Source organism: Gavialis gangeticus, unplaced genomic scaffold (assembly GCF_001723915.1).
Source record: "Gavialis gangeticus isolate Ggan-Ray unplaced genomic scaffold, GavGan_comp1, whole genome shotgun sequence".
NCBI lineage: Eukaryota > Metazoa > Chordata > Crocodylia > Gavialidae > Gavialis > Gavialis gangeticus.
In genome coordinates, this window is record NW_017729022.1 from 124,886,091 (window position 1) to 124,908,870 (window position 22,780).

Genomic DNA, 22,780 nt, shown 5'->3' on the forward strand with positions numbered 1-22,780 from the left:
GGGCTATCAAGAAGTTTCTTACTCCCCTGCATGGGTGCTTAGTCCACAGCACAGCTGAGCCCTTCCTTACTTTCTCTGGAAACAGGCAGCATCCAGACTTCTTACCACATACTGGCAGCACAGTCTCCTTACAGCTGAGGGCCAACTTCATTTGCGTACAACTCTGTTAAATGCAATGTAGCTGCACCTAGGATGAATGGTGTCCATTTTGCATCCTATGAAGCGTTTCTGTTGATGTGAACACATGCATATTCCTTTTGTTCTAAGACACTTTTTCTCCACCTACTTTCTTTTTCAGGCTGTCTCACCACAAGTGCAAGTGCTGACCTCACTGTAAACATAGGGATAGAATTAGCAGAGCAGACCTCTCCAACACTACCACGTGCCACGAAAAACAAAGTCTCTGGGAAACTTCGTCGCTCTGCTAGTGCTCTCAGCAAATCTTCAAACTAACGCACTTTGGAAGTGGAAGTCCAGTCAAGGGAACTTAAAGCAAAATTCTTGAAATATATTAAAATATTTACTATATCAATAGAACTTGTAACTTTGGGTAAGCACACAATGAAGTATTTTTGCTATAAAATTTCAATTCTCTAATGTTTCAAAACTTAAATTATTGATGGACAGCTTTCACTTGAATTACCCGTCATGCATTTCACTTGATTTTTGCTGTCATAAAAATGACTTAGACAAATGTGGAGCTCTCAGTGTGTGTGGCATTTTAAGTGGTATGAGATAACTCACTCATTTTCCCTGAGTTTTGGTAAGTGCAAATTTAAATGTCACAGAGAGGAGGCAAACCAAGTGTTAGAACCAGTTAATATACTTTCCACATCTTGATTTTAAACATTCCAGTTAACCCTTGTTTGTATATTAACAAATTTTGTCTAAATGGAAATCAAGTTTCATTTGATTTACCATCTGATGGATGCTTTTCTTTTTATAAGTATGGGTGACCAACCTGGGTGCTTATCAATGTCTTCAAGTGCCCATTGCTGTTCTGTTTTGAACTGCTCACTCAGTGCAGTTTTTGTGCATGTAGCTAAAAATGCATAAGTATCAAATGAGTGTTGCTAAGTAATTTACCTGCAATCTGGAAAGCTACTGCCAATTGCATAAAACACCATGCCCTGGATTAAAATCACTTTGCTTAATCTTGCCATGTTATGCAGGAGGGCATATTCTCATGCATCATATAAAGGCTTGAAATGAAGGATGCTCCAGGTCTCGCAGGCTTGTGTCTCAACCCAGCATACCAGGAAATGGAATTAAGACCCCTTGCATTTTCTCTCTTAGTATTCCTGCTATGATCGCCACATGCCAGTGTTGCTGTATTTAAAGGTCTGCAGTCTGATGGTCTCAGCATCTGTTGTCAAATAGCCACACAGTGTAATGCAGGTTAGTTGTTAACATGTCCAGTTCAGCTCCAGCCACTTAGTTTACATCTCTGGTTATTTCATGATTGAAATCCTGTTAGGACTGTGCTTGGATTTGGAGTTATTTTGTCATATGGAATGCTGCATGTGATTGATGCATCATGGATTGTGATCACTTTTTCAGTCTAGGTAAAAAAATAAAAATGACCAAATTATTTAATTTAGAAATGCAGATATTGCACATTAGTAATAATTTTGTGTCACCCTGGCTTGCATAACTAGGAGCCAGTACACATCTTAGGTAGTCACATTGAGCTGTTGCACCAGCAGGACAGTAATCTGCTAATTGAAGTACCCCTAATCAGACCTAAATATAATAAACTTGAAAGCTTTCAAGGGCGCATGACATTGTCTTCTTTTACTGATCAGCACAATATACAAATATTTTAAACACAAAACCAACTTATTACGATCTCAGTAAGTACTGGGGTTGAAAAGCTAAGGGAAACTTTTTGTACTTTAAAAAATGTAACTTTACCACAAAAGTAAAGGAAGTAAAAGGCAAGAACTGTAATCACTTCGAACACTTAATACAAGTGAGAAAATTAAAATTGATGGTAGAAATTCTGTCATCGAATTTTGTCTTCATCTTGCAACAGCCTGCAAGATGAATTACAGTGATTTACATCAATCACCCATGTAAATGCTGCAATACCTGAGAACAACAGGGTCTGGAGCAGTGGAGTTCCAGCAGTGAATTTCCTAGCCTTTTACAGGACGATTGGGCACTAAGGGAGAAAGAGGCAATTGTCAGACAGCTAAAATCACCTTAGCCTTTGGTCTTTGAATCTTGGATGTTAGTGTTGGTGGTACCTCTGCTGCTGGAGTTTCAGATCTCACACCTCTAACCTTCCTAATCCTCCTCAGGTCTAGCTGACGTTGTTTCTATTTGTTGAATTTATGTTCATGATGTTCTTTAGCCCATTTAAACCTAATGTGATTTATCTCAACCGAAGGGGACTTTTAAGTGAAGCTAACTGCACCATTGGGCAGATATTTTTTGTTGCACTCAGTTTCTCTGTATAGGTTAAGTGAATGTCTATCTACTTTCATGTCTACAGTGATCTGCGTTAATTCTCTGTAAATATGGAATACTATTTGATAAATATTTACAGTACTATTAAGTTATAGTTTGGCATTTTGTTATTGGGTTTATGTATTAGTTTATTTGGTTCTAGCAGTAGCCCGTTTATCAGGATGAGGATAAATTTTGTAATTGGACCCATTCATTATCCAAACTAGAAAGTAGAAATTATTACTCATAATGGTAGTATGCTGTCCACATGAGCTGGCATTTACAGTTCACAGGTAAATGCAGTAAATGCCTGCTGGGACAGAGCACTGTTAAATCGCTAAAATGTCTGGTTTTCATTTCACTTTCTGTTTTAAACTATGTTTTTTGCTTCTTCCTGATAGTGTGTCTATAAAGTCAATTAGAAAAGTTGTGTATTTCATTATAAAATGTGTTCTCATAGTAATGATTGTTGGGTAGAAGAACATGGCTGTTCTTAGTTATCCAATAAAATGTCAAATATAAGCTGGCTGAAATAGTTCAAAGGGCATTTTTCTGAATAATGTGGAAACTTTCCTTCTAAGCTTACGCACATCTCTAATAGAAAGAATGAAAGTTCAGCTACAAAATTATTTCGTTGGCACTAAACATATCAAAAAATGAATTGTCGAAGTCCTAGTGGAGTTTTGTAACATAAAGCAATAAACATATTTTTCCTTAATGCCTCAGAAACCAGTTAACCAATTCACAGCATAATTTTTTATAAAATATACAGAACATAAAGAAAATGTCTCTCAGGTGCAAACAGCTTCTCTCTGATCTTTTATTTAACTGCCAGGGTGAAACAGGGATGCTGACACTGGCACTAGACTTTATTTCTTGTTATCCAAATAATAAATGCAGACTTAACTGCATCGGATGAGGATTTATTTTGTACAGTGTTAGTTGTTCGCACCACTTTTGAGCAGTTATATTCTGTCTAAAAAACAAAATACTGGGCAAAATTCAGAATTGGTGTAAGTAAGTGTAAATTTCATGGAAATCACTGGGCAAATGTGAGTAGAGACTTCCATGGTGAAGTGCAGTTTTGGGGTGTCTTTGGCTAAAACAACTTAATTTGGGCTGATTTGGTGTTCATGTAACCTAGGTGTAACAGAGAATGCAGCTGACATGTAGGTGTACAATAAGCTGTGGGAGGAGAGGTTCTCCCTTCCTGAGGAATATAAAATCCTTTGCTTATCCTATTCTGTCACCCTGCACACAGTTCCCATTAAGGTCACCTGATGGGATGACCAGGCCCTGGTTGTTCCAGAGTATGCTATGCTTTAATGAAGCAGCTTGTTTTTGATGAGGGGGAGATGATTTGTACTTCTGCTATTGAAAACTTGTTGGCTACCCAACAACATGCTTGCCCAACGCAGATTCCATTTAGCATAGTTAAACAAAATAAGACTTCATCTTGAGGCAATTGCTGCTTGTTGTAACAGTAGCCGTAACTCTGTAGGCTTTCCTAGCATTTTTATTGTTACAAATAGATTAATTTCACTACTAAAAAGAAATCTCCAGCACATCTTCACTGCTTGAAGGCATGGGGAGTGCTTCACTTAAGCCTTCCATTCAGTGACTATTGGATGAACAATAATGACAATAACAGCAGCATCTACAATATTTTGTAAAGCTCTGAGGAGAAGGGACTTCTTGATGAAATCAGAAAGAAGGGATGTACTTTTCGGTGTCTTTTGGCCAGACTCTGTTATTCTTTTCTTGAAACTTCTCCTCATTCCAGTTCTCTTTTGCTTGCTTACCCCCCGAGCAGGTGTTACCCTGAAGATGCGATTAACCAGCTTATCATATCTTAAATTGTAACCTGGCCACACATTTAAGCAGCTAATTGCACAACAAAAAGTAAAACCAGTCACAAAATTATTACATAAAAAAGGTATAATAATTTTGTGGCTGGTTTCAGTTGTGTCTTAGAGTGAACGTGTGGCCAGATGGACTGCACCAGGGCTCAAACGTGCAGTCCCAGCCAGTCCCTAACCAGCTGATCAGGATCAGCATGGAGACAATGCCAGGACTCAGATGGGCCCTGGTGCTGTCCCTGTTGTCCCCTGATCTGCTGATCAGGAGTTAGCTTTAGGGGCTCAAACTGGCCTAGTGGGGCTCGAGACCCAGCCAACAATCAGCTGATTGTCAGGCATATTTGCCAGTTCAGAAGGTGCCCCAGTGTTAAGGATCCCAGGCTCCCCCTGTACTAGTAAGTAGGGCCCACTTGGTGTCTGATCCCTGATCCCAAAATCATGCCTCCTGCCATGCACATGTAACATGGCAGGAGATACAATTTTTGGGCTTGTGGATCAGATCCTGTCATGCCTTTAAAGGAACATCTGTCATCAGCCTTAGTTCTTACCTTAGTTGTTGTACTTATAGCTGGAGAAAAATTACTCCCATAAATGTTTTCGCTGCTGTGATTCAAGTAAATAATTACTATATTACAAGTTTGGCAAAGGTGTTTTCATATTCAGGAGTCCATAAGATAATTTACAAGAACAGGGCTTATAAATATTTTACAGAGACCATTCCCAAAGTAAAAGTATAGTTAGACAATGTAAATGTATTTTGCTGTTTACATGGTTTTTTTAATATGCACGTTCTGTCCACTGATAAAAAGGGGTAAGGTCACATTTTTCTCTTTGACAAAAAATATGCTGTGTTCTTCATAGCAAAGGGGCAATTTTTCTACCCCTTTGCACTAGTAAAAAAGGAAAAATGTAAGTCATTGTAAATGCCTCTGGGAACTATATGAAACAGCATTCCCAATCTCTAAGTAAGGCAACCTGTTTTCCTAATAGGCTGCATAGGCATTTCCACATTACAGTGGTTTTGCTTCTGTTATGGAGCCAGGGCTCCTGAAAGAATGCTGTAAAAGCCTTACATGTTTCTATGTTCTCGTGTTGGGCTTGTCTGTCATGTAAAGTCTGTGGAGCTGACCACAAGCAGAGCTGAAACAGAAATGCCTTGGCTATGCCATATACCAAATAGTCTTCCCGATTACATCATCCTCTCAAAAGTGAAATGCTGGAATTTCAGAAACGACATTGCTCCATCTTTAACTGACTTCTGGCCAGTGTCATGAGCTACAGCTCATGCTGGTTCATGCTTTCCTCTTCTAAGGGTGAGGTTGTGCCCAAACTAAAGTGCTGATGCCCAAGGGGTGAGAGTGCAAGGAGTTCTGCCTTCTCTATCACTCCTGGGCAGGGAACAAGAATTCCTATACAGTAGTGTAGGCACTGCTCCCAGGCCCTGCCAGCAGCTTGGCCAACTCCCCTAGAAGAATGGATTTAGCTTGTGTGATTTTACAAGAATTGCTCATAGGAGCAAAAACGTTATATAGAATCAGGCCCCTTATTATCAGCTAATAATGTTTTATATGAGAATTTTAAAATTGTCCCAAATTTAGTCTGCTCCCCTAGTTAGCAAAGCCCATTTCCACCCCCCACCGCCACCTCCACTGCTCTTAGCTCATAGATTGCCTTTCTGCAGAACATCCAGCTACGGATGTTAGGACACACGTGGCTGAGAAGCAGCTCTAAACTGAGCTACAGAGGTTACTTAGAGGAACCAGACTGATTCTTCCTTGAAAAGTTACATCCTTTTATCATAGGCCTGGCAGCATTCTTGGATACGTGTAGCCAATTCTGCCCCCAAAATTCTCCTTTCTAGTTTCTAGCCCTCCCCAGTCTATAAACCTTGTTCCTCTAACAGGCCCTTGACAGCTGAACTGAAAGCCAGGACTGCTGCCAGGCTCCTCTCTCTGGATCATACTTAGGACTGCTCAGATGACAGGAGTAAGTACATTTGATCAATATTTTCAAAGAAATGGCCCTTTGGATAAGTGCAGACGAGGGCCCCTTGTGAGAGCACTCCCACTGCATTCAGCCTGGCGAGTATGCTCTGCAATAGCCTCTGGCACAGTTTGAACCAGCAGAGTCTGTGCAACAATAGTATTATCTCCAGCTTCCTCTGAAGAGGTTTTTGCAGCATTTTGCTAATAATAATTACAGACCATGGCTAAACCCCAAAAGGCATTATTTATATGCTATTCATTGCAAGAAACGCTTGATGAGAGTTCCTCCTGTTCTAAGCCTCATAACACTTTATTGCAGAGCAGTTTACATGCACATTAAAAATGATATGTTTCTAATGGTGATTTTCTACTCTATGGAGAGATTATTTGAGAAAATGAGGTGGGGGAGTCTGTTCTCTCAGCCGTTGTAGTATCAGGAGCAGTTATAAGATAACTCCATTTTATACTAATGGGAACGATACGGTTCCATTTGTTTGGTAGGAAAGGGAACCCTGTGGTGTCTGTCTTGGTAGGGGAATGAGGTGGAAGCAGAGTTTGTCTCTCAAATTGCCTTTAGATCATTTTTTTATTTGGAAATAGAGGCTTAATCCTACACAGTATGAAGTAAATTCCTCAGTTATTTAGTTTGTAAAATTTGCATGAGTGAGGCAATTTGTAGGAAGTGTCAAGAAGAGGTTATGTGTGCCTGTTTCTATTAACAGTGAAACTAAGGGGTTGGCAAAGACCCTTTGATTCAGTTTTGAAAAAAACACCCTGCTGTCTGGGCAGAGAATTTGACAAGAATGGGGGGAATAATGGGAAGCTCTGAAATCAGTGACCAGGTTTTCAAATGCTGAGCCTCCAGACACCCTCAATGAAGTCTGTAAAAGCCCCTGGGTGCCAAGCCAGGCTGATATAGGGTCCGACATAATAAGTATTTGGGAAGTTAACTTCTGACCCCATCTTTAAGAAATCTTTGCCTTGAATAATAGTCCTTTGGAGGATCATTTTGTGAACTGGGAATGAGCTTATCCTGCAGACACGGATTGAAAGGTTGAATATACAGCAGTATGCAGCTCCACAGAACTCAGTTAATCAGGGCACTCAGAAAAGGTTTAATATGGTTACCAGATACCCCAAAACTGAGGGTTAATGTGGAACCCCTTTTAACTCACCTGTGTTTGCATTAAATGAGCATTGGATAAAATGTATGAGCAGTCCTTGGAAGAAAGGTATCCCATCACCCCAGAGAGTTGTGTAACCCCTGGTTATAGTCAGGCTCCTTGTATTTTTTTTCTGGCCCCATTAATCTAGAATTCTTTGCTGTCCCATGGCCCAGTTTCAGCAGGAGGAAAGGAGAGTGTCTCCATAGCAGAGCAGCCTGTAAATGTAGGATTAGCCTAATGGATTTACACACCCTTATCTGAGGAGGACCTAGAATCCAGGTCTCCCATATCCTGAAGGAGTGCTCTAACAACTGGCTTCTTCTGTAAGAGGTAGGCTTCACCATCTCCCACTTTCGACAAGGAGCGTGACCCCTGCTCTTTGTGAAGTGAATGACACAGGCACCTGCCTCTAGGAGAGGATTCCAGGCTGTGAGTCCCAATCTCATCTAAAGGACTTGCTGCAGCCCAGAAAGAAATGCCCAACACCCCACTCTCTTCAATATTCCATGTCACTAGCACAGGTAGCAGACAGAGTTAGGGCTAACTCTTGTGAATCCCATTCTGAGCCTGTCTTAGGGCTGTGGATTATTCCACGGTGGGAGCCAGGTCCCTCGAAGTCGGGCATTGCACTCCCGAGCATCACAGCACCAAGGTCACTTTGCAGATCTAGCCCCTCATGACTTTCTTTTCCCCCTCCTTTGTATGCACCTGACACCTAGGAACACTATGATCTAGCCAAGCAATAGAGGGGGCACATTCCTTTCAACCCCAATCTCACAAACACACAATTAAGACTCACACAAATGTACAGTCCCGCTGAACACAGTTACTCACAAGCTAACTGTCTTGCGGTGAGGGCCATACATTGCAATGGTCATGTTTTAAAAAGCGCCCCAACACTGTTACATTGGTTAGGAGCTGTGTCAATATTCCCATCTTAAAATCCTGTTCATCAGGAGGTTATGGCCTCACATCCTTTTGCATACCTTGTCTCCAATATAGCATCAATACTGACACTTGCTGAGTTGATGTTAACTAATCCCTTTGACAAATTTAAAGGCGTAAACCATTCACTTCCCATGGCAGACACTCTGCAGCACAATGCCATGCGCCTTGAAAAATTGGCTGGTGCGCTTGTCCACGGATGGGCAGCAGTTCTATCTCCAAGACGACTGATTACCGTAATGTGAAGTGTTGTGCTGCTGCAGTCTGGCTAATTTACAGGGCACTAATTGTGCATTCTGTACAAATCTGCATTGTTATTGGAGCCAGGAAAAATCTGTACACCCAGGGGATTGTTTTTCATTTTCAGTGTGTAAAAATAGCAATAAGTTTGATGCTGTGGATTAATGACCACCCTGGGTCCCTTAACTCTGCTTCAGGCCATTACCTTCTCCCATTTACAGCACTCCCAGAGAAAAGCCCCCACACCACGATCCTTATTGCTTAAAAGATGGCCCAAATAGCAAAGATGATAACTGAGTCCCATAACAATACATGGGCCTGATCCTGCAAACATTTATTACCAGGCATGTGGCCTAACCCAAGGCTCACATGAGTCAATGTGATATTGTGTTGTTTGCTTGCTTGGGTTTTGGATCAGGCCCATAGTGCTTCCTGACCTGTAGTTCTTGATGAATAGTAACCCTATAAGCCCCCTGGGTTACTGAACAAGGGTGGACTTAAGTACCTAAGTCAAGTGGACTTAACTTGATCATTGTAGACAATAAGATTTAAGTAAATACTTAAAATTAATCAGATTCTGTCCTTCCCTGAACAAGGGTTGATGCAATATGTGCATAAGCATTTCCTGACTTGGAGCCCAAATGACCCACCATAACAAATCCAGAAGAATGTCCCCAAATATATGACAGACCAGACCCATTAGGTTTACCAGGAATATGAATTAAAGAGAATAGAAATAACCAGCAGATAGTGACATCAGATATTTCCTTGCCTTTTTTTTTTTTTGGAACTATAATTAAAATGAATGTAATTGATGCGTGAATAATTCTAGAAAAATAGCAGTAAGATGCTGACTTTCCTCAACAGTGAAAGACCATCCTGAACTGAGACCACACTATGTCATTGACCTGCCCTGCCACGTCTTGGCTTCTCAGTGAATTCTCAGAGATCCAAGTCACCGCTGATGTTCAGCTTGAAAATGCCACAAAGCCTGGCAGTTTAGAGAGAGGAGGGAACCTCTGCTTTCTTTTAATTGTTTTTCTTTCTGCTTAAGTTAAGGAAAAACAAGTCACCTTTGCAATGTGAGGAGAAAGGTAACACAGAGTTACCAGGTTGGACTGAGCTACTGAAATTCCAAGGGCACTGTGCAGCAGATGGAGCATGAATATTTGCATTATACTAGATTCAAAGTAGTTTTCTCATTTTTAGTAATAGTAAGCAATCCTTTCCTAAAGTCATTGTAAACAAAAATGTGTTAACAGTAGACTGAGAGCTTACTTTAAAAAATAATAATATTGATGTGAAGTTTCATAACAAAAGGACACATGCTGAAAACTCTTCCAATACTAGTTTACCTCACTTGACTGATCAATGCATTTTGCCCAGTGATTGTGAGATTAAGGTATTCTGTAGTGCGTTCATATAGGGGGTGTGGCACTCTCCTATACGGTTTTAATCTTGCCTTGGCTGCACTGCTAAACAATAATGGAAAAATCAGGATCTAGAGGGATGATAGCATCTTAATGTCTGTTAAACATGTTCAGCAAAACATTGATCATGTTGCCTGTAATGGAATTGCTTTAAACAAAACAAAACAGGTCTTACAGTCTTACAATGTCCTGTTTTAATGTACTTACCTGTATTAGAATACCTGTAACGTGAAAAGCCATGCTTGAAATGCCCTTCTTTCTGGTTTACATATCACAAGTTTTTATGATGCAAATCTGAACTCTTTGTTATCCAAGATGTACAGTAAACTAAGTTTCATTAAAGTTATTTAAAACTGTATTAAGGCATTTGTGTGTAAGTGAAGCTTTATGATGCCTGGATGGAATGTGCAGAAAGTCCAAGTGTGATGTTTCTTTACAAGCTACAAGAAAAACACTGTAATATCTACAGTCATGAACTAAAATTTAAAAAGTATGGCACCCCCAAGAGTGCCAACCACTGATGCCTGGATTTTGTTCCGCTAAAGTACCTTTGGCAGAACAAAGGGCCAAAAAAGTGGATGTAAATGCAATGTATTGGTCCTACTGACTTTGCTGGATGCAGAGTCAGGCCAGCACAGAGCACTTTTGTGAAAATCTCACCTTTTTTTTTATACCTGTGTGTATTACCTGGGAGACCGAGATGGTGCTTTGAAAGATGGAGGCCTGTGTTTTATCAGAGAAAAGTAAGCAGAGAGTCCAGTTAGCTATGTATTGTCTACCTCTATACTTTATTTAGTTAGTCTATAAAGTGCGTATCTACCCTATCAACTTAGTTATGACAGCACACCTGAAAAGAAGGAAAGGGAATTCTGATCTAAGTTCTGGCCTTTAGTACTGTACTTTGAGATCCCTACCTGCTGATGGGGTCTTACCTGCTACCTACCTTTTGTCCATACGTACTGCTCATTCTGTGCCAGTGACAACAGCAGCATCATAAAGCCACCTGGAACAACTCGCTACGTGTTCTGTAAGGGGCTCCATAAAAAGGTTGTGAGAGGTCAGTTTCATGTTCAAAGAATTTTCCAATCCCTATGGCCAAATTCCCACTGCTGCTCCTAAATCATGTTGGGAATGTCATACTGCGTCTTCTCACATGAAGAGGTTGGTCTATCACCAGAAGTATGTGCACCAACAAGGTATTGACAGCTACTATTAAGCTACATAGAAACCCCAAGAGTCAAACAGTATCCTGCACAAATGATAACATGAAAAGATGGAAGTTGGCATCCTCATCCTGAATCCTGTCCGCTCACCATTTATACCTGAAGCAAGAAAATAATTCTGGCTTCAATATGCAATTTTCCACATGCAACAGATCACACCTACAAGCTGGGCCTGAGGCAGATCATGTGAAAGCATGGAGGCATGCAAGAAGTGCTGGTCGGGAGTTTTTTGACAAAGGGATTCTTTTGGGAAATGCCAAATCATCAGAACCATTTTAGAGAATGACACTGCAGAAAAGGTTTTGATTTCATTTTGCATCAGAATGGGCCAGACAGGCTGGTACCTAGGGCATCAACACAGGGGCACAGACTGCATGAACAGAGGGGCAATTGTATTCAATTTCAGAAGTTCATGTGCTTAGAGGAAAGAACAGTCCTAGTCAGAAACTTTTATCTATCTTGAGTCTTTGCAGATGCTTGCCTTTGCACAGCACACTCTCTTTGGAAAATATTTGTACAGAGAGTTCTAATATGAGGACATTTTTGTCACTACTGACTACTCATGCACAGGAGGAAACACCAGATGGATCTGGTAATTCAGACTGCTTATGCTAGATATTTGCCTGTTTAATTTCTCTCCTAAAAGCACCCAGAGACATTTTTAGCAATATCAAAATGAGAAAATAAAGTATTTTAAGGATCAAGATCCAGATCTTGTAGGTCCTCAAAATTTCTTGGGTAACATCATCAGCTTTGATGTCACTGGGTTGGACTGACTGGATAATTAGCTTTGCCATCAGCACAGCATAACACAATGGTTATTTTTTCTTCATTTACAACATCCCGCGCGTTTCAGGCAGACAATTTGATATTGACATTTTTGCAAATAATTCAATACAATCTTTTCAAATAATTTTCTCATTGCATTTCTTTTCAGTGCATTACATATTTCAACAGAAATTAACTTTCCATTTTTCCAAATGGTTTTCAGAGCATTCTTGCATCTTGGCTCTTGTCCCACAGTAAACTTAATTAGTTGATGAAAATTCCTGACAAATTGTTCAAAATAAGAGCTAAGCCCTCAAAGTATACAATACCTTCATCTCCTTTCAGAAGCAATTCATTTGTCACAGTGAACTGGGTAACTTTTGCTACCTTTAAAAAAAAAGATAATACCTTTCTTTTAATCTGTGCAGATGATATTAGTGCAGTTGGCATGGCACCTAGGAAAGGCAGTTATGATAAAACAGGTATCCTCACCATATTCACAGTTTGTATAGACTGTAATCATATAAGGAAATGTTTTGCATGCTTTTGTTTTCTTCTCTTAAGTTTGGAAGCTTTCCTTGGGATGAGATATGTTGAGTTTAGAACAAGCCAGTATGTGGAGTTACATGAAAAATTTTGTGCCAGAACAGGGTGAATTGACACAACTGATTTGACATTGTAAGGTGAATCTCAACAGAATGACATCAAGTATCAGTGTAGAAACACACACACACACAACCTAGAGTTTCTCTCTTCCTTGCTCTTGTGCAATCAGCCATTGCATTTAAGTAGACTAAGCAGTTTTCATGTCAAACAAAAACATCAGCCTTGAGATCCATTTGCAAAAATCCCAGTTTGATCAAAACTATATCGGTTCCCATTCCATCAGGATTGCCTGGTGACAAGGTAAACATAAAAGGCCTTCACATAATATTCCAACCCTGGCTGGTTCCTATACTACTCTTCACTGTAACAATGCAGCACATCTCCAATATTTGCTTTCAGAAAATTAATTTGCAGTCAAGCTGGTTTGTGTGTTCCAAAATCTGATGGTTTCAATGAATCATCCATTTCATATAACCCTTTATGAGCTCAGTGTCCTGTATTATCTTCTGCAGTAGGTGGCAAATGTGGTTGAGTCTCCTTCTGAGGCTGACAAATCACAAATGTGTCCACTTTGAGTATTCCTTGTAACCCCTGTATGTCCCTGTAGGTCAGCAGCATCTTGCCTTTCCCTGACATAGGGTTCGAGTATAGTACTAGAAGTGTAGACCAGCTGCTGATTCTATGCAGTGTTTCAGTGACCAAACTACAGGTCTTGAGAAGCGTTTGGGAGAGAGAAAATCAGTCTGCTTGCAAAAGAGTTCTTGAAACTGGGTGGGAGATTTGAATTCCCCCTTCAGCTCCTTTAGAGCCGTTGTACTGTATGGCAATGGCAGCAGCTTGCAGCTAGGTAATCTGCAACTCTCCTGCTGGCGTTGAGGAAGAGGGGAGTTGTCTTCTCTACTTCTCTTTTGAGGGTAAGCTACAGCTGCTAATGCCCTCTGATAAGGGTTTTTCCCCCAGTGCTACAGTGCCTCCTCCATGACAAAAGTCTCTCAGCAAGATTCACAAATTGGTTTCCCTGCCTCCCAAACACAAGAGGCTTATGCTGCACCCAAAGGAGAATGTACTGGGGTGACAGGAACATAAAGCCAAATAAAAGCTGGTGTTAACAATCCACAGTCTCTGAGTGCAGTAACCCCACCTCCAGTCCATCTAGGAATTCCCTTGACTCCCAATAGCCTCACAGTCCCAGGATAATCCAGCTAAGATTTCTTCTGGACATGAGAAGAGCATTGCAGTTGTACCCAGCCCATCCATGTTCCCTCGCATGCTCTAGAAGGAGCTTTGTCCTCTTCTCTCCTTCATTTCCTGCCAAAAATGTGAACAGGGTCTGGCCACAAAAACTCCAGCATGGACTCCTGAGCCCCACTTAGATACTCTGTAAACCAGAGCCTCTGCACTTAGGGCAACTGTGCAGTGCCTGGGGTACACCAGCTGCCACGCTGCCAATTACAGTGATGCAAGCAGCTGCCATGGTGGTCATGGCTATTTTTGTGCCACCCTCTCTCCCACATGCACAAAAAAGGTGCCTGGGGTTGCTGCCCCAGTCACCTCCTTCCCCCATTACACTATTACTGCTGTACACTGTAAGCCTTTCCCAGAGGCAATCACTGCAGACACTTCTTACCAGGATTATACATCTTTTACTATAGTAGCATTGTAATGCAGTTGCCATAATTCACATCACTGAGCCAAGGTCAATAACACCACTCCTGGCTACTGCAATTTTTGTTCTAACTCTGTGACCTTAGGCCTGTAAGCACTCATCTGAGGAGACCTTCCCACCACTTACATACGAGCCTGGAACCAAATATCAAAATCTCAAACCTTAAAAAAATAGGATTCTGCTTTTCCTTCCAGCCATGTGTGCAAGGGAGTTTATGGGCATATGTTTTGTGCTGGTCAGTTTGGTATGTTTCTATATCACCAAAAATCAAGAAAAAATACTACTGCTTAGCCACATTATGCCTTTGAGTTTAAAATACTCCCCAATAGCATCCACCTTATCTTAACTAAGTTATCATTCATTAAATGAACATTAAATCTATGAGTATGTTGTGTCGGCTCTGCTCGCACCTTTCAACCTCTCGCTAACTCTGTATTTGCAACAGTCCAACTTCTGAGTCTGAAGGTCTTTCCCAGTAATGCATCTGTTTGGGGATTGTTTTTCTCCTGTGTTGAATTTTGTTCAGCACTTTGAAGATTCAGAGTTTCCTACAGTACCAAGGCACACCATTTGTGGCCAAGTGGAGAGAGTATGAGCCTCTGTGTCTGTCATGAAAAAATGTGTGTTACTTCACATATCAGGTAGGGGCAGCGTTTTGGGTGTCCAAGTCTGTTTTCATTGGATGAAACTGAAGTCGTAAGCAAAGCAATTTGATAGTAGATAACAGAAGCCTTTGTTTGCTTCATGTGTCCTATTCATGAGCTGCAACAACACAACACCAAAAATGAAGAGTCCCTGAAATTGCAGTATACACTGGTCTCAAGGTACAGGACATCTGTGCCCCCTCCCCCCCACCCTTACATTTTGCTACAAAAATGAATAACACACAGTTAATCACATGCTGTACAGCATTTCATATGAATGTGGGAGACTTGTGCTTGTAAACCAGTGTGGGGATTCCAGACAAATAACTGTAATGAGGCCAGGCCACAACCCTGGATGCAGCAAGTCCCAATCAAGAGATTAAGGCAAGTCATCCCCAAAACAAGCACCACCTGTAGCAAGCACAGAGCGGTCCCCTGGTCCCAGCTGGGCTGAGTGAGGCAATAAGCGCAGCCCATCCTCTGAAGCCACAAGCAGCAGGCCTCACCTGCTTCAGCTCTTCAAAGCCAGGCACAGCTTACAGTCTCCTTGCCCCGACCTTCTGTGTGCTTCCTTGTTAGTCTTGTGGTTTGATGCCTGGCTCTGACAAGACCCTTGGTATTCCTTAATCCTGGTTCCCTGGTTGTGATTCTGGTTTGACCGTTGGCTCTGGCTTTTGTCTTCTGATCCCAGTTAACCTTTAGCTTACTTTGTCTCCTGCTTTGGCTTCTGACCCCAGCTTGTTCTGACTTTGGCTATCCCTTCCAAATCCAGTTCTGATGCAACACCCATTCAGACCCCAGCTCCCTGGGGAGCCACTCTGGATCACACCAGCACTAGCGTCATAGAGAAGTAGGGCTGGAAGGGACCTCTAAAGGCCATCTAGTCTAACCCTCTGCCTAAAGCAGGATTGTCTCTATCCAGACCATCTGATGCAAACAATAATCTAAACTCTACACAAGACTGCTGTCCATCCTGACACAACACAGGCCTAACACCCTAACCTACCACAGGTAAGGCAGGAGAACTCCAACAAACAATATGTTGCTTGTATAAAATGTTGTTAATATACACTCAAGAGGTCCTGGGAAGAGGGCCACGCCCCCAGCTGCAGAGGAAGGCATAAACCCCAACAGTCCATACCAACCTGACCATGGGGCAAAATTCCTTCCTGCCACCAAATATAGTGATGGGTCTGACCCTGAACAGAAGGGCAAGATCCCCTAGCCACAAACCTCTGAGTTTGGTCCCAGCAGGAGCATTGGCACACCCCAGTCAAAGTCCCCAGCCTTGGCTGTAGTCAGCCCCCAATGCCCCTAAGAAGGCTTAAAAACAGCTCTCACACATAAGGGAAAGGTCTGGGGCAACCAGCAATGCCCAGAAGCATGGGAAATGCCATGGTAAAACCTAAGCATATCTATACCTAGATCATCCCCAGCCAGTAGCTGTCCAACCTCTTCTTGAAAACCTCCAGTGATGGAGAGTCCAAAACTTCCCTGCCTAATCCATTGCACTGCCTTGCTGTTCTAACAGTGAAGAAGTTTTTCTGGCTGTCCAATATAAACTTACTTTGCTGCAGCTTCCTGCCATTGGGCTGCATCCTCCATTCTGCAGTAAAAGAGGACAGGTGCTTTCCCTCTTCTTTATGGCAGCCCTTCAAGTATTTGAAGACTGTATCCTCTCTTAAGCATCTTTCTACGAGCTGAATGTGCCTAACTCCTTCAGACTCACCTCATATGGCTTGCTTCCCAAGCTCTTTATCATCTTTGTTGACTACCTCTGGACCCTCTCTAACTTTTCATCCTTTTTAAAATGTGAAGCCCAGAACTGTTCACAGTACTCCAGAAGAGGCCTGACCAGTGCCAAGTAGAGAGGCACTATCACCACCTGTGTCTTGCACCTAATGTTCCTGTTGATGCATCCCAAAACTGCATTCACCTTTTGAGCAGCTGCATCATACTGAAGATACATATTGAGTCTGTGGTCTACCAAGACTCCCAAGTCTTTTTCCATAGTGCTGCCAGCCAGCCAAGTCCTGCCTATTTTATGTCTGTGTTTTTGATTATTACTCCCAGGGAGTAGCACTTAGCATTTGTCTGCATTGAACTTCATCCTGTAGCTCTAGCCCAGATTTCCAATCTGTCGAGAACTTTCTGAATTGCGCTCACATCCTCCAATGTGTTCGCAATCCTTTCCTGTTTCATGTCATCTGCAAACTTGCTCAAGAAGCTTTCTATGCCAGCATCTAAATGGTTAATAAACACGTTGAACAGCACTTGTCCCAGGACAGATTCAAAACCTCCTGCCATTCTGGCATGGACCCATTAATGATTATCCTTTGCTTGCAGTTATTGAGGCAGGTATCTATCCACCTTGTAGTAGTATTATCTAGCACATTTCTCCAATTTGTTTATGAGATGGTCGTGTGGGACCTTGTCAAAAGCCTTGCTGAAGTCCAAATATATTATATTCATAGTATTTCCTTCTTCATCCATCCAAGTAGTTACTTTGTCAAAGAAGGAGATCAAGTTTGTCTGACATGCTTTTTTTTTCATAAATCCATGCTGGCTACTTGCAATCAACACTTCTTCCTTCAGATGCTTGCAAATGGCTTTCATTAGGACATGCTCCAGTAACTTCCCAGATATTGAAGTGAAGCTAACTGGTCTGTAGTTCCCTGGATCCTACTTCTTGCCCTTTTTAAAAAGGGGCAGTACATTGGCCCTTTTCCAGTCCTTTGGTAGCTGGCCCGTCTCCCTCAACTTCACAAAGATCACTGCCAAGGGCTTTGAGATCTCCTCTGCAAGTTACTTCAAGATCCTGGGATGAAGCTCATCCAGCCCTGCTGACTTGAATTCATTCAGACCCAACCAAAGCTCTCTTGTAATCTCCTCCCTCAGCTTGCCCTTTCCTTACCAGATAATCCATATTAGGTGTCTGGCTGTAGCTTACTTTATTTGTGAAGACTGAGGCAAAGTAGCTGTTAAGTAGTTCCCCGTTCTCTGCATCTTCAGTCACGAGTTCCCCCTGGCTTGTTAACAGACGACCCACAGCTTTCTTGGTCCTTTCTTTCCGGCCAACAATACTTATAGAACCTCTTCTTGTTGTCCTTAAACTCATTGGTCAGGTGCTTCCATCGTGTTAGGACAGTTTCTTGTTGGGCTGCCAATACTGTGCCCCTTAGAAGCTCAATCTGTCCTCCCATGACACCATGCCTATTAGCTCCTTGAGTCAGATGAAATCCAACTTTTTGAAATCTAGCATCCTAATTTTACTAATCTCATGCTTTCTCTGTCTCAGGATCTAGAATTCTATCGTATCGTGATCACTTCCTCCCAAGTTACCCATCACCTTCACACCCTCTACCAGCTCTTCCCTGCTGGTTCAGGACAAGATCCAAGATAGAGGATCCCCTAGTTGTATCCTCCACTTTCTGGAGAAGAAAGTTGTCCTTCACACAAGTTAGGAACCGGCTTGACATTTTACGTTTGACTGCATTGTTCTTCCAGCAGGTGTCCAGAAAATTGAAGTCTCCCATCAGTACCATCCCGTAGTTTTTGAACAGATTTGTCACCTGCTTGAAGAGTGTCGCATCTACCTTCTCCTTCTGATTAGGTAGCCTGTAATAAATCCCCACCATTGTATCAGTGCCACATCTTTCACCTTCCTCTTCACCCAAATGCATTCTACTTTGCTGTTTTCTTTCTCCGGAACAAGCATGTGTATTTCAGACATACAAGGCAACACCACCACCTTTTCTCCCAACCCTGTCCTTCCAACACAGAGTGTAACCCTCCATGTTGACATTCCAGCCATAAGAGCTGTCCCACCACGTCTCAGTGATGCCAATCAGATCACAGTTCTTTTCACAGGCTGCAGCTTCCAACTCATCTTCTTTATTCCCCATGCTTCCTGCATTTGTGTATATGTATTGGATGTATTTTGCCTGTCATTAACCTAGTCCAGACCACCCAGGCCCCAGTGCATAACAATAATCCCATACAAAATACATAAATTGCCGGCCCTGTTATGGTCCAATTGCTGTGTTGGCTTTTCTAGATTTCCATCTGCAGAATCTGAGCGTTTCTTAGCTGTAATGTAAGCATCAGTGGGTGACCAGGGCTCCAGCCCCAGGTACCAACTTACCCCAGAGAATAAGAACAGCAGCCACGGCCACTGCTGGCCCAGCCAATACAGCTGGCCTGGTCCCTGCCACTGCTGCCACCCAGGGTGCAGCCCCTGGTTGTTACATCTCTATTCCTCAGCCTCCCATTAGTCATTCTTTGATAATTACCAGCAGTTAGGCTGGATGGAGGTGCTTTCCTGCATTCTGTTTCCCCATTCCTTGTCACTGCTTGATTTATTGTTTGTCCCATTAGAATCAATGTTCCTTTGAGCAGAGCCCTCTCTTGTACAGTGCTCCATGCAGTAGCAAATCTAGGAATGCAGCAAGGAGGCTGTGACACCAGCCCCCCCACACACACACACTTTAGCTGGGCTGCACAGTTTGTTCACCAGCTGACCAGAACCCCTGCTTTTGCAAGTCTCCAGAGCCCAGGAGATGTGTGCTGCTGCTCTTCACTCTTCCCCCTCCCCGCCAAATTCAGCAGCAAGGAAAAGGAGGGGAAAAGTACCAATGGTGGTAGCACTCACTCCCTGAGCTTCAGAGACAGCTGGACCCTGCCTCTTCACCCCCACCATGCCAAGAGTTCATGTGTGGCACAGGGGGGAGGGGGGCTGTGCCACCACACCTGCTCTGGATCTGCCCCAGCCTCATCCTCTCTGTGTGTCTTATGTGTATAATTCCCCCCACTACCCCCAAGTCAGTAGATATGTAATAATGCACCTTCAACTCAAGAAACACAGGTAAAAGCAATATAGTTCAGATAATCTTGATCCCTTGCAACCATGAAAGGAAGAGAGTAATCTATTGAAGTAATTTTAGGTTCTCAGCCTGAGATGCCCTCAAAGGACATGTAAAGCATGCTCAGTGCTTCCTCAAAATCTGGGTCCTTTAACACCAGTCAACCAGGTATTCCCTCCTGTTCCCACCAAACAGAACTATCAGATCACTAATCACTTTTTCAGCTAATGGCCTGTGTGTTGATTTCTTCAGCTTATGGTGCAGCAATGTTTGAAGCCTTAATCCCTTCACACTAGGGGAAATGTTCCTAACTTGAGGAGATTTCAGCTGCCTCCTACTGGAGTGTGGGTGCACTCTCTACAGTAGTAGAGGCTAAACATTTTGGTGAGCATGCCATAAACTAGCTCTACTCCCTCTCCGAGTGCCGCTGTGATCCCTTTCCCTTAACTGAGCTGTTGCTCTGCTTTCTGCTCCCTGCCCTGTGCTCCCTGGCTGACTTGCTGCTCTGCTTTTTGCTTCCTGCCCTATCTGCAACTGTATGGTCTGTCCCTGTCTGATCTGCTGTGTGCCACACAGATGTTGCCCTGGCCCCCTGGGGCACTTGTGGCATAGGTTGGCCACTCCTGCAGTAGAGCACAGGAAAATCACAAATTCCCTTACTGCCTCTTAATGCCAAATGGGTTTGTCTCCCTGTCTTGTGCGCTGGACGCCCAAAGCAAGGAATGTCTGTTACTGCACTGGTGAAAAGACCTGAATTCTGCACCTTAAGGGCTCTTTTAAAAGATGCAACTAAGCCACAAGCTCTTCTAGATGCATTTTAAGAGGCCCTTAACAAACCCTCAGACTTCTCTTGAGGAACACTTGCTTTTTGTCCTTCTGGATTAAATAGCTCCAAAGAGCCACCTTGGATCATAAGAAGTTCTGCTGGGGCATGATCACCTGGTGGCTAGGGCTGTCCTACCCAGGGGTCAGTGGCACAGAGGAAACAGAAACAAAAGCCCTCCTCCCCAGGGACAGCTGCCTTCTTTCCCATTTTTAATTTATCACCTATAGTCAAAACTATAAGCCAGTCTGGTGTTCTGGGACCTGGTGTAAAAGTTTGGCTTCCTGAGAATCAACAGAGAAGGGATGGTCGATTCACATGCTCTGGCTGCTTCCAGCAGGCTCTGGTTTCTAAAAAGGGATCACTGTTTCTCTTGCTCTGAGTTCAGTAGTATCATCAAGCAATTTGAGGCTTCCTGAGAAATGAGCCCTGCAGCAATCTCCCAGTCAACAACCACCCTGCCCGCAGCATCCTGGAATGTCCTACTTTCTCTCAGAGGACATGAGGATGTAGTTCAGATAGCCTTTTGCAAGGATGAGTGAGGAATGGGGGCATGCCCACGTGTTTCTCTGCTGCCTTTCAAAAGCAGAATGTAATCGTACTCCAGGGCAAGCTAGCCTGGCTGCAATATGATGGCGTTCATGTGAGCTAATTGACCTGATGGGGAGGGAGCTGACTCAGAAATCTCTGTGCCATGCTGCCAACAGTCAGAGAGAGGCAAGACAAGTGAGCAAGGCAATTCATTTGGCAGAGCCCAAGGGATTCCCAGAGCTCCTTTCACCTGTTTTGAAAAAGAAAAATTGCCTTGGGATAGGTGTTGTAATTCAAGGGTTTCAAACTTACAGCCTGCAGGCCAGATCCAAGCTTGATATTGCTGCAACCTCTGGACCATTGCTGTGCACCTGGACCGCTTGCCAGACCCCCTTGCCACCACAGTGGCCGCCCACATACCCTGGGCTCAATCCAGCACTCATGGAGCCCCATAGCCCAGATCTGGCCCTGAGCCCCAGGTGTAAGCTAACACCACTGGTGTAGCTGATACAAGTTAGTTTGGGACGGGGGGGACCTAGCTAAATGCCTGAATAAACTATAGACTGACTTCATGTTGGTTATTGGACTGTTCCTCCCCACCCCCAGCATGACTCCTGAACACCAGTATGTCAGGCTACACAGCTGCACTATACCAGTGGAGTAGCTGACAACCTTGTTGGCATAACCAATCAGATCTGTTAGAATAAGGTGAAAATATGAAGTACTCTGCTTGGAACAACTGTGGCTTTGCTGATGTTCATGTGAATTTCTACCTTGTGTGCATGTGTGCTGGCAAGAGTTGGTTTAAACTCAAGTACAGCTTACCAAGGTGTCTGTTAAAGTTTCCTGCCAAAACATTAGGGACCAGATTCTGCTCCTTCTATGAGGTGTTTAAGTGGTCTTAGGCACCAAAGCACTTTTCTGTTTCACCCTGCTCAGGTCCTGAAAACCCACGAATACCTCTACTTTATTTTAGCACACCCTCATGCAACCCTAATGCTATAATCACCAAAAAAAAAAGCATGGAGTAGGACCCACCACCTGTTTTTTTTTCAGGGACTTGGGCAGGGTGGGATAGAACCACATGTTGATGCCTAAGAAGTCAACTTACACTTCCAATAGATGGAATACCTGCTGGCCTCACACAATTTCTCTACCCTCCTCCATGCCCCGAAGTATAAAATTTTACAGGATTGTGAAATGGTAAGCTGAGATGGTGGCAGACAGTGCAAAAAGGAAGACAAGGAAGAGGACAGCTTCACTCCTCCCTGGTGCTTTCCCCAGTGCCCCACCAGTCTCCAGTTGCAGTAGGGGAAGCTTGGCATCACTGTGCAGGTCACCAGAACAGAAGTGGAACAAACTGTATGTTGATTGCTCAGCTTCTTCAGCAAAGCTGAACACTGATCGAAATCATGACCTTGTTGACTCTCTCTTCAGATAAACCCACGAAAAGCTCCTCTCAGGTGTAAGAGGTGTGGAGGAGGTCAGTGGAAACCATTTTTCTTGCCACCACTCCTTGCTGAAGATCACATTGGAGAAGTGATAGAAAGTCCCAATGCCTCTCCCCCCCCCCCCCCCCCA

The 22,780-nt window shown here is 43.0% G+C and overlaps 1 protein-coding gene across 2 annotated transcripts in view; it reads left to right on the forward strand.

Moving 5' to 3' along the window:
• Positions 1 to 10,434, forward strand: part of RALGAPA2 (Ral GTPase activating protein catalytic alpha subunit 2) — a 437,386-nt gene extending 426,952 nt beyond the window's left edge. The window contains exon 39 of one of the 2 annotated variants that reach the window (XM_019516125.1): positions 299 to 10,434. In XM_019516125.1, coding sequence (XP_019371670.1) covers positions 299 to 453 — 155 coding nt within the window. In that variant the 3' untranslated portion in view covers positions 454 to 10,434. The remainder of the gene's footprint in view (positions 1 to 298) is intronic. The other variant, XM_019516126.1, reaches the window with a different exon arrangement.
• The last annotated feature ends 12,346 nt before the right edge of the window (positions 10,435 to 22,780 follow it).